This window comes from Eufriesea mexicana, unplaced genomic scaffold, assembly GCF_001483705.2.
Source record: "Eufriesea mexicana isolate 0111107269 unplaced genomic scaffold, ASM148370v2 scaffold8420, whole genome shotgun sequence".
NCBI lineage: Eukaryota > Metazoa > Arthropoda > Insecta > Hymenoptera > Apidae > Eufriesea > Eufriesea mexicana.
In genome coordinates this window covers 202,442-214,357 of record NW_016916180.1, presented here as the reverse complement: position 1 = coordinate 214,357, position 11,916 = coordinate 202,442, and the positions used below count along the sequence as shown (strand labels likewise).

At 29.6% G+C, this 11,916-nt stretch overlaps 2 protein-coding genes across 4 annotated transcripts; one reads left to right on the top strand and one right to left on the bottom strand.

Annotated features, from left to right (window-relative positions):
• The first annotated feature begins 506 nt into the window (after positions 1–506).
• Positions 507–2,933, top strand: Pngl (N-glycanase Pngl). Its single transcript, XM_017907580.1, has 6 exons — positions 507–776; positions 847–1,142; positions 1,208–1,435; positions 1,506–1,680; positions 1,851–2,270; positions 2,361–2,933. Exons 1-6 carry the CDS (start codon positions 555–557, stop codon positions 2,931–2,933), a joined length of 1,914 nt encoding a protein of 637 aa, XP_017763069.1. The 5' UTR covers positions 507–554.
• A 986-nt stretch (positions 2,934–3,919) lies between these two features.
• LOC108552889 (ubiquitin carboxyl-terminal hydrolase 8) lies at positions 3,920–10,502 on the bottom strand. 3 transcript variants are annotated; one of them, XM_017907571.1, is made up of 12 exons: positions 10,483–10,502; positions 8,891–9,235; positions 8,384–8,751; positions 7,418–8,303; positions 7,159–7,328; positions 6,956–7,094; positions 6,731–6,877; positions 5,578–5,808; positions 5,267–5,371; positions 4,954–5,160; positions 4,512–4,870; positions 3,920–4,385 (listed from the first exon to the last, which is right to left on the bottom strand). In XM_017907571.1, exons 2-12 carry the CDS (start codon positions 9,155–9,157, stop codon positions 4,271–4,273), a joined length of 2,994 nt encoding a protein of 997 aa, XP_017763060.1. In that variant the 5' UTR covers positions 9,158–9,235; positions 10,483–10,502; the 3' UTR covers positions 3,920–4,270. The 3 variants fall into 3 exon arrangements, with proteins under 3 accessions (XP_017763060.1, XP_017763059.1, XP_017763061.1); XM_017907570.1 differs by lacking the exon at positions 10,483–10,502 and adding an exon at positions 9,452–9,666; XM_017907572.1 differs by lacking the exon at positions 10,483–10,502 and having other exon boundaries at positions 8,844–8,925.
• Positions 10,503–11,916: the final 1,414 nt, after the last annotated feature.

Here is an 11,916-nt window from a genome sequence, read left to right as displayed (position 1 = left end):
TATACGTGAAAAGAACTTTGATAAAATAATTATTTCTATTTTCGAGTGTAAAAATTATTTAATTTGCCCATCGAACAAAAGAATTAAATCATTTTCTTGACTAATAATGTTCAATAATATGTGTCAATAGGCGAAATTGTTGCAAAAGAAAAGAAAATTTGTATCGCTGTCTTTCGAGTAATTTTATTTATAATTTATTACTCTATCGATAGTATTAACAATCGATAAAGAAGAATACTTCCTACATCTACTGAAAGTAATTTATTACCATATGATAATAATAATAGATAATAATAAAATAATAATAAAAATTTCATCATAAATTTAAAATAAATAATTAGATTTATAGTTAGTTATTGAATCAATATATAAATACATAAATTATCTTATCCACTTCATCTAGTTTCTTTTATCACTCGCAAAGAGCGCTACTAGACGATTAATAACACTGGAGCACATATGTTCATTCAGTGACTTGCATTTCATTTGGAAAATTGTATTTTTCATTTAGGTTTACACGTGTCATACGTATTGGTTGTGAAAGTATTTTAAACATGGATAAGAATTTACTACGATCTTTGGATTTATTAAAAGAGAATGAGAAACAAATACGAAATGACGCAGAACATGCATTATTAACCGTATGTCAAAATATTTTGGCGCATCCAAATAACAAACAATATCGGGAAGTAAAGCTTGATCATCCTATAGTTACCGCAAAATTGCTACCTGCTCTTGGAGCTATCGAATGTTTATTTGACATTGGTTTTGTTGAGGTAATTATAGCTAAGAGAAACAGTATTGATTTGGTAAATTTTGTAAAATAATATGCATTTTTTTTTATAGACCACTGATTGTCTTTCTCTACCACAAGAAGCACCACTTTCAAAATTACAAGCTCTACAAAATTTGCTTAATAAAAGCTCTCGTACAAAAATATCTGTTAAGAAAAATGCAACATTATACAATTTGCTACCTCCGACATCTCTAGAAAAAGAAAAGAAACTTTTCAAATTTATTATATACCACTTTCAAAGTGTTCTGCGGTATGAAGATGCAAGTTTGCAGGAAAAAGCAAAGAAAGTAATCCCCATTGTAGATCTTGAAATTGCTACTATGACAAGAATCAGACAACTGCATAAGTAATAATCTATTTTATTCTATAGTGTAGACTTATTTTTGTTTCTCAATGAATTTTTTGTTACAGACATGTTAAGTTACATCAAACTTGTCCAACTGAGGGTGTTGAAAAACAATACAGTGAAGATGATATAGATGCTAAAGACTTATTCCTCATGGAGCTATTACATTGGTTTAAATATAAATTTTTCACGTGGGTTGATAGTCCAAAGTGTACTGCATGTTTTTTAGTTTGTGAAAAACATGAAGTGATACTGTCTGATGATCCCAGATGTTCAAAAATAGAAATACACAAGTAATTCGATATATTTTAATTCAAAAAATTATTTTTGTTGAAATGTAACTAAAATTAAACATTGTTTTAGATGTACTAATTGTGGAACACTGGTAAAATTTCCTCGTTATTCTGACCCGGAACCATTGTTAACTCGAAGACGTGGACGATGCGGCGAATGGGCGAATGTGTTTACGCTTTTTTGTCGAACACTAGGATACGATGCAAGAATTATACATGATCGAACAGATCACGTTTGGACAGAGGTGTGTAATGGTCACTGCCCTTACATAAATGGAAAATATGTGCAAAGGTACTCGTTAACTCATTGTAGTATGAAAATTGTTCATACGAGTGTTTTCATAATTGTGTTCTCTAAAAAAATCATCATAAACGTCGAGGTAATTGTATGATAGATAATATATCAATAACTTAGGTATGGTCCATACACCAAAAAAGATGGATTCATCTAGATCCATGCGAAGATATCATGGATAGACCATTGATGTATGAAAAAGGTTGGAGAAAAAAACTATCCTATATAATAGCTTTTTCAAAAGACGAAGTACAAGATGTTACATGGCGATATACGTGTGATCAGCTAAATGTAGAGAAAAGAAGAAATATTTGTTCGGAAGTTAAGCTATTACAATTCATTGAATCGTTGAATAAATATCGTCAATTTTCTCCAAACTATAGTGCCTTTCGTAGGCAATACGTGATAAAACGAAGGCTTTTAGAGCTCGCGGAATTGATATATGTGCCCAATCAACAAGATTCAGATGATGACGAGAATTACAAAGGGCGATCCACGGGTTCTTACGAATGGAGACTAGCGCGGGGAGAAATTTCTAAGGTACAGAAATGTTTGAGTAATATAATATTTTTTAACAGTAATTCAAAAATTTTATTCACACAATAAGATATTGTTAATTAAATTTTTCAGTCAAGTTCAAAAATAGGATATTCTTGGGATATTTCGAAATACGGAGAGTCATTTCATCTGCAATACTCCATCGTTAAAGATATATATACGATAACAGATAATGATGGTAAAATATTAATGGATATGTCTGATTGGCAAAATGGAGTGGATGAGATAGAAGGTGGAATGTTCCGTAAAGTCGAATACGATTGGAAAATCGTCTATTTATCTCGTTCTCTAACAGCCATTTCCGGTAATATAAAATGGTGCTTCGTAGTTGAGAATCCAAATCTATACATAAGAACGTTCCATTTACAAGCTACTATAAAAGAATTTAAAACTGGTAACGTGTCGTGGAAGATAGAAGCATTTTTTGACAATGCAAATCAAAATAAATCTGTTGTTTTACCTATTAGCGATTGTTCTGATTACTCCACGGATCAATTGAAAGGAACAGTAAAATTAATTCTCACAGCAACTGTTTTCGGTGGTGAAGATGATCAAGCATGGCAACATGCACAACTTTTTAGACAAAGTTTGGAAACTAAAGATGATCGATCTTTAGTAATAGACATTGAATTGGAAAATCGGTAATTCTAGAATCGAATTTTATCCTAATTTAATCGAAAGATTTTATGTTTGATATAAATACTTTAGCCATGTTTTGTGCATACTTTAATAATGCTGCATTAGTAGTATATTAGATCTTAATAAATATGGTTTTTATAGAAAGGACATATCTAATGATTCACTTCTGGAATACATACAATCATTCCATATTTAAAATTTCTTCTCTTTTGAAAAGAAATATACTTTTAAGTTTATATTATATAATTAAATTATAAGAAATTTTTCGAGATTTGTGTAGTAAAGCCTGAAAATGTTTAATAAATAAAATTATAAGATTAAGTTGTTGATTTATGTTATAAATAAATGTCATTATGATTTTGTAAGCCTGAAAATTTTTATTTAATATATAAAATAAGCGAACTAGTAATAACATTTTTTGGAGACAATTCATGTCCGATAGATGTTACGCAATTTTTAACAATGATCTTTCAAGCACTGATAATATATGAACACTATTATCTTCACATATGTATTTTTTTTTTTTAATACATATTCATCCGATAATATTATATAAAAACAGTAGCTTATAACTGTTGTATTATCATAATCACTTACATATGCTCCAAAATTATACATTCTTTTCTACCACTTTTCTGTTAATTTTTCATTTTATGTATAATAATAATAATACATCGTCGTGTTTCATTGAATTTGCAGTACGTATTACTGCAAATAAGATGTTGAAAAATACTGACGTAAAATAATTATATTTATGTAACATATATTTGCAACAAAATTTAACTTTGTATAATTTGATCAATTTTGAAATGATATGAGAGAAGTTAACGAAATTATAAACAATTTAATACAATGTATAGATTAATAAAACTAACAGTACAAGTTGCCGATGATAATATTATCACGTTAAACGAAAAATATATTGCATTCGAGCTCAAGAATGCAAGAGGAACGTAAAGTATTTATATTACAACATATAAAGATACAGGGTGAAACAACGTTACTGAAACACATAATTGGAATAGAGTATAGAGTGCAATACGTGCTAAATATATTTTTTTATGATGCATATTATTGTGTTGCTTGAACTAATCTCTCCACTACGCGATATAATTTCAATATTACCGAAATAATTTCGGTTTAACGTTATTAATTTACAAATCATTTAGCATATTTATCCCAGCACCAATAAATTCATTAATGCCGTCGTGGTGTTATGTGTACGTTCACACAATTAATATACTTCATACATGTACATACAAAAAATATTCAATTATCTACATTGTTACAAAACATTCAAGATTATTTAAGTCAAGTCAGCCAAATATCTTGTTGTATTAATACTAAATAATGTTACTTGAAAAAGATGTATAAAATAACAAGTAGGCACTGGTATTTTGAGACCTTACTTGATTTACCGTAACCTCCGTGACTGTTTGGTCATCATATTTATACCACCTAAAAAATCCACGTAATTGATGCAATAGAAATAATATTCTAATAATTATTGCTTTCTTTCCGCCGATTTATTATTTTAAATCTTCATATAGGACAAATATAAAGAGTCGAAAAATATTTACTTACTTATTCTGAGCAGCGTTTTTACAGAAGGCTGTGTAATGACCACCTTCCATAGTTCCATAATGATTAGACATTGCATACAAACTGTAACTGTAGCTGTAACTACGAATATTTGAAATCGTGGTGCTATTGCTATCTGTCACCAAATATGGCTTTAAATTGAAGTCCGTGAGAGGAAAATCAACAGCAGTGTTCCGTTTTTCTAGCCATCCACCACTCTCGGCGAAGCGGTTTAAATGTATCACTATAATAGGCGCCAATTTTACAAAGTCGAACTTCTTCATAGCTTCTCGGGGCGTATGGCACTTTGGACATTTCCATCCTAATACCTTTTGCCCACTCACAAATTTTAGAATGCAGTCCTGAAAAAGCAGGACATATACATAAACAGGAATTGTTTGTAATATTCAATTTTGAAACCAAAAATTGGGAAGCAAAATCTTACATTCAGTGTACATCGATTAGAATGAGGTAACGATGTTGTCAAGCTATTGAAAGTCTCATATGTAGTGCTACTTTGCTTGCAAAAGCTGCATGTAATAGTAGATCTCAACTGTCCGAAGAACAAATCGGATATTATGGATCTTTGAGATCCCATCGCTTTGTCCCAGGCTTTTTCAGCGACCGTCATTTCTAAGGGCACTTTACAATTCTGTAAGTACAAAAATAAAATTGTATAAATATGAAAATTTAAACTAAAATCGTATTTGATTTAATATATAACGACAACATAATATAAATATACAATAGAACGTTACCTTTTTTAAATCATTATGCATCCAGTCCAAGAGAAATGTGAGAAACTCGTGAGAGTCCTGTTGCTCGTAACTATCGAATTGTAATTTGTATTGTCCCACGGCGATCTAATAATTACAATATACACTTTAGTGCATATATAAAAATATGCCACGCATAAATAAATAAATAAAAAACATTACATTTTCTACAATACAATTTTTCAGTGAAAATTATTTCTAAAAAATAGGAACAAAAAAGTTAATAAAAAATTTAAGTGGAAAAGTATAAAAAATAATTTTTTTCTTGTAAAATTAATAGAAAAATATCAAACCTTAAGATCATGAGGTGATATGCTCTTATATTGACCTCTCCACAGTGCTTTAATTACTTGAGCTACTTCTTCCACAACTTGCCCTTGAGTATTATTTTCGTTATTCAAATCGTCAGCGTATAAATTGTCCATAAAATATTTGGCTAAATGCGTGGTATTACTTAAACACTGTATAATACTATTCATATAACACGAATTGCCTAAATTCTTTAATCCCGTTATGCCCGGATGCTGTAACACAATAATATAAAATTCACTGTACCAAATGTTTTATATTTCATTCGCACATGTTGTTTAAAAATATATAAATTATTTTAAATAATTTTTATATATAACAAAACAAAAGATTCATTTTTATTTTATTTTTCGATTTTTATCCTATTATATGATTACATTATTTCCAATATGTGTAAATTACCTTTTTAAGATAATAAACATTGAAATTCGGCACAAGTTTTCTAGACAAATTTACCATGTTTTGTTTAAACTTTATTTGATCATAACTGTACACGTTCCTCTATAGGTGTCAAGATATAAATGAAAGACTGATCATGATTGATCATTTTACAATTAAAATCTTGCTGATTATTACATTCACAAATTTGCCGCGAATTAAAATAATCGTAGTGTTTAATTGAAGTTATGTGTATGAACGTCACTTAGCAGCATGTGGTGACGACAGTCAAACAAATACTAATGCATATTTGTGACGCGTTGCTTCGTAAAGGTTCGAGTAAATTGGATTCAGAAGCCGTACAGGCAGAAAATGTTTCTATGCTCACCTGTTTATCCACCACGCAGAACCGAAAAATCACGCAACTTTATTTTACAGTGAATTGATTTCCTTATTATTATTATTATTCTAATAATCAGTACATACTTAGAAGTTAAGTATATATACGTATTTCAATTAAAATACAGTTTAAATGTACTAAATAAACTGTATATATCAAGTATGTGAAGTTCTAGTTTATCCACGTGGATCGCAAACACGTGACTCCTAGCGATTATCGTCAGCGATATAAATGTTATATACAACTTTATATGATAATAACGAAAGTTGATTAAGTAATGATATTTTCAAAAATGCCTTTTTGTTTATATTGCCTTATTTCTTCTTTTTTGAAATTTCTAATAATATGCTTGTACTTACAACACTTCCATGAACAGGAGTCATTCTTTCCTCGCGATTTGCCCAACTCAAATGGGACATTTTATTATCAGTATAAGTTCCATTTTTATTGTATGAGATTTGTGGTTTCGAACTTCTGTCCACTTGTGGTGCTTTATGATCCGACAACTATACGATTTATAACAAAATTTTTTTTTGGAAATTATCTATTTTTTTTAATAACCTTTTTTTAATAAAAAGTGGTACCTGTAATAAATTTGGACTAGAGTATGAACGCTCTAAATTGCCTCCCATTGATGAATTATCCGTTTTCAAAGGTTCCTTATGAGTGTCATTTTCATTTTCTTTCGTTGATAATTCTTTGTAGTTATTTTTCATAAATTTTCTATACACAAAAAATGTATAATATAGTATATTAAGCAATTTTAACTCTAGATTTTTATACTTACTCGCGTAATTTTTTTCGGTCGGCCGAAGTATCTTTCATTCGCCGTTTTAGTGAAGCAAGAGTAAGTTCAAGATTTCGTTTTTCAATTTCTTCTGCAGAATTAAATTTAATCGATTCCATTTTCGTATAATATTTAGTGAGGTCATCTTCAAATTTCTTATATTCTTTTTGCTATGAAAATGTTTATTCAATTAATTATCAATTGTTTATTCAATTACAATGTCTAAAATAATATGTTACTAATCTAATATATTCCTCACCTGTTCTTCCAATTTTAAACACAATGATTTCACGTTACTATTGATATATTCTTCCTCATTTGTACCCTTATACTTAATACCATGTTGCATATACAAAGTGTGTTCCTGCTCTAATATTTCTTGTTCCAACTCTTGTTTATTCTTTGCTAACTCATTTAACTGTTTCATTAACTTCAAAACTGCTTTTGATTCAGAAGTAGACGTATCCAAAGTAGTTGGTTTGCTACTTCTATCTACTTTTGGTTTTACAGGGATATCACTCTTCTTTATAATGCTCAATGTTCTCTTATGTTGAAGCTTCAGTGAATTATCGTATTGTCGTGAATTCAAATTGTTTTTAGGAACTTTTTCTATTTCAATAGAATTATTCATTAAGTTATTAGAATGTATAGAAATATTATTACTCATTTCTGAGTTCATGTGTTTGTACCACATTTTATCATTTGTAATGTTAACTTTTGGCGTAGGTTCGTTCAGATTTACTGGTTTCAACTTATTTGATTTATTTTCACGCAATTTAATAATGTTTTCTTCCTCATCCAAATGTATCCAGTCAGGATACTTTATATTATCCAATACTTCATTTGGGACGTCGTTTAAACTAGGCTCTGCGATATTAGGATTTGTTGTAAATGCAGGATAACGAGTTATCCATTCTGCGTAACCACCGTCTAGAATTGTAATTCTTTTGTATTTTATACCGGGATCCCAATCTTCTAAAATTTTTCTTAAAATATTTAAGTGATTTTCGGATGTTAATGTTTTACTCGATGTATCCCAGTCAATTAAAATTATAACATCAACATATCGAGCTCCCCTATGTCTGAATAGATCTAAAGGTTTCTTATCTTTACGAAGATATTCCTCAAAATGGGATGTTAATGCGCTGAAACACAAGATTTATTATTTAAAAGAATTAATTGCAATACAATACTATTTTTCATTAAGATAACAATATTTACCTACCCAGGTTTTATTATATTATTTGGAATATTAACAGAGTTGTCAGATAATATTCTTGAGGCATCAAACTCTAACTTGGGTCTTATGTCAATGATCAAATATCTATTATCTACTTTTTGCATTAATTGAAATAGCTGATCACAGTTAATAATTTCTTCATTATCACTAACCAATGGATCCCTAGTCGGTGTTTCAGGTAATTTTATAGGTCCATCAACAGAAGACATATAGGTGTCTGTTCCCGCTTCATTATCTACATCCATCTTTTCCGTGCTATTAGATTTTTCCAACATCTTTTCTTTCAACTGGAGTTTATACCGTACATCTAACCTTCGATTTAAATCTGCAAGTACCTTTTTTGCTTCATTGATCTATAAGAAACATACACAATAGTTTATTTGCTTATATTAAGTATCTAAAATCAATGTTCATGTAGCACCTCACAACTTTACATTTGGAATACCTTTATCTGTGAATGATAAGTTTAATAAAGCATACGCCACTCCCCACCTGATTGACATTCATATTTGTTAAGGAGAATGTTTTGTCATCTTTATATTCCTGTGTATTTTTCAACCATTCGATGCAATTTAACCATCTCCTTAACATGATGTACTGGTTCTCCTCATCCCCTTGTTTTTTGGCATTTTCAGCAACATTATACATATTAGGGAGCCTTTTATAAATATCAGATGGTCTTTTTCCTTTATAATTAATTACAGCCATTTGCAATAGATCTTTTACATTGGTATAATGTAAGGGTTTCTTTTCAGACATTTTGGTGACTGTCACTATTAAACACCTCAAACTTAAATTTTATAGTGCAATTAACACTGTTTTATATTTTACTATGTCCTATAAAATAATAAAAAAAATTGATTAACATAGAGAATTATAATAAATACTACGTTTGAAAAAATAGATTATTTTATATTTAAAATAACAGATTAAAACAAATATTTGTGTTCGAGTTACAAAATTTGTATAGGTTATAAATTACAGTCAAAATATATGTTGTGTTAAACTAGCATAATTAACAAAGAAGCCACTAATGTGATTGAGATTGGTTACCTTTTCACCATGACGGTCTGTGATGCGGATAAGTACATAAAACGTAATATTTTTATTTCTCACGATATTAGAAAAAGAATAGTATGAAGTGACATTCCTGTTTATCAATAGAAATGTCAATATCTTGTAAACACTTTAACCGTCAATAAAATTTTCTACTTAAATGATGCACTACCGCTTTTCTACATCCTAGAAACGTGACGTTTATTGTACCAAACTTTGGCGCCCTCTGACGCACTTTGCATGAAAAACCTTCGATATTTCATATTACAAAGTTTTTGGTTGTGTATTAACTAATGCGTCGGATGCCACGTGGGTCATCAATGATTCACGCTAAGCAAAAAGGGACGTTTTCATTGGACAAACTCATCTTTCGATTTAATACCAAAATGAAATACAGATGACAAAAATAATATAATCTGTAAAATTGTTATTTTTATAATTTCACATACAAATTAAAAATTCGTAATTTAATTTTAAACGTATTGATAGACATTTTTAATAGTACATGATATTTAGTGCGTAAGGTGGATATTTTTCTATTGATTTTAACTTCAAAAACCTCTCGAAAATTAAATTTTATAGTAATATTATCATAACGTTACATAATTATCCTAAATAAGTAATAACCATCGAATTTAATATATTTAGGTAGCACTTTTGAAAATATTAAAATAATTTCCAAAAAATTAATAAAATATTAATGTATTTAGCCACAGACGAAACATAGAATAGACCTATCACTCACTAATTTCTTTGTTTCATGGCTCAGAAGTTCGTGAATCCTTTATCATTTTAGTGTCATTTTCAGTGTTATCGACTAAGTACAGAATAAGATAACAATATTACCAGCGGTTGGAATTAAAACTAAATGTGACTGTGAAATTACGAATAACATCATACTTTGTATACGAAAACCAAAAACAAAATTCTATAACATTTGTTTATTTTTATTTAAACCTATGATTTAATTATTAATGTAAAATATGTCATAATGATTGGCCAGAAGAATCATAAAGCATGCGACTCACCGATCGTAGATCGCTTCGTGCCATCAGAGCAGTTTACGATTGACAGTTGATCTCGTCCACACATCAGTGTTGTGATGTATTTCCCTGGCACTAACTTCAAGATAGTAATGTTCTATTTCATTGTAACTTCTCTCCTTCTCTAAATGTTTCACCATACACACCCGCGACGACGCGAATATGCGACCGAATATCCTAACGCTATAGTCTATTTCTATGTTGAGTCAATAACGTTGGTAGTGACACTTCTCAACGGCCGGTAAAAGAAAATGTGCTAATTTTTACAACAATAAATAAGAAATATAATAACTATAAATGTCTCAAATGCACAAAAACCCCTTATCCTATGATTTAGGTTACGATGGCGCGTGGCACAATTAACAACACAGTTGGTCACGCGTCGAGCCATTTCGTCCGAACGCGACGAAGAATAACACGTAACTGAGCTAGAAACACATCGACCTAAATTAACTATGAGCCTGACCCGTGCTGTTTTCGTTAGACTCTACCTACAGCCAAGGTTCTCGCACAATTCATACACGATATTGTAGGCGAAGGCGTTAAGTATGGCATTGATTTTTTCAACCTCACTTTATTACGAAACTATAATATAGATCTATTCTATATCCAATACACGAGTAAACATAAAGAATAGTTTATCATATACCGATAATGATGGTTTGACGGAATAGTTCAAACCTTTGTTACTAGATACCGACATTAGTCATCAAAAAGTTGCATAACAATTATATTGTATTTTTACGGACAAATAAAAATAAAAATTATGTAACATTACAGAAATATATAAATATGTAAATACATTTATATGTAAAATAACAGCTATGCTTTACTAATCTCTATATTACTTATATGTATTGTATACTTTAAAAGATTATTTAATTAAAAGATTATTAAGTTTCCAGCTATCTCTAGTCTGTACGCGAATTTTTAATTGCATTTTACTTTCATATTCTACATAAAAATTCATTTTGTTTGCATGTCTCATATCTTTCTTATTATGCGAGTGCTTTTAAGAATTGTTTATGAAACGTACATCGTATTTTTCAATTCGCGTATCGCACATAAAGATAGTAATAAAATAAATACATATATGAAAATGTGGCAAATGTAACTAATGTATATGTGTAATTTTGTATTTCGTTAACAATCTAATTAACATACATAGTGATAAAAACATGCCCATTTTTCGGCAAGGAAAGCTATGCTTTAAACAAATTTATTCCAAATGTGAATGTGCCAAGATTTGAAAAATCATTTCATTATAGGTTAAGACTACTGAAATTATTCACGCCATTAACGCAATTAATATGAGTAAATATGATTCACGTAATTCACGTAATTAACACGATTCTCGCGACACGAGAATTAACACCATTAAAATAACAAGTAACAACAGTGACGAATAACAAAACACTG

Coding starts and splice junctions, on each gene's coding strand:
- LOC108552889 (XM_017907571.1), bottom strand. CDS start 9,157: ATGTCTGAAAAGAAACCCTTACATTATACCAATGTAAAAGATCTATTG. Junction 5,372..5,577: donor TATCACCTCATGATCTTAAG/GTTTGATATTTT, acceptor TGTAATTATTAG/ATCGCCGTGGGACAATACAA. Junction 4,871..4,953: donor CTAATCGATGTACACTGAAT/GTAAGATTTTGC, acceptor CTGCTTTTTCAG/GACTGCATTCTAAAATTTGT.
- Pngl (XM_017907580.1), top strand. CDS start 555: ATGGATAAGAATTTACTACGATCTTTGGATTTATTAAAAGAGAATGAG. Junction 777..846: donor TTGACATTGGTTTTGTTGAG/GTAATTATAGCT, acceptor TTTTTTTTATAG/ACCACTGATTGTCTTTCTCT. Junction 2,271..2,360: donor CGCGGGGAGAAATTTCTAAG/GTACAGAAATGT, acceptor TAAATTTTTCAG/TCAAGTTCAAAAATAGGATA.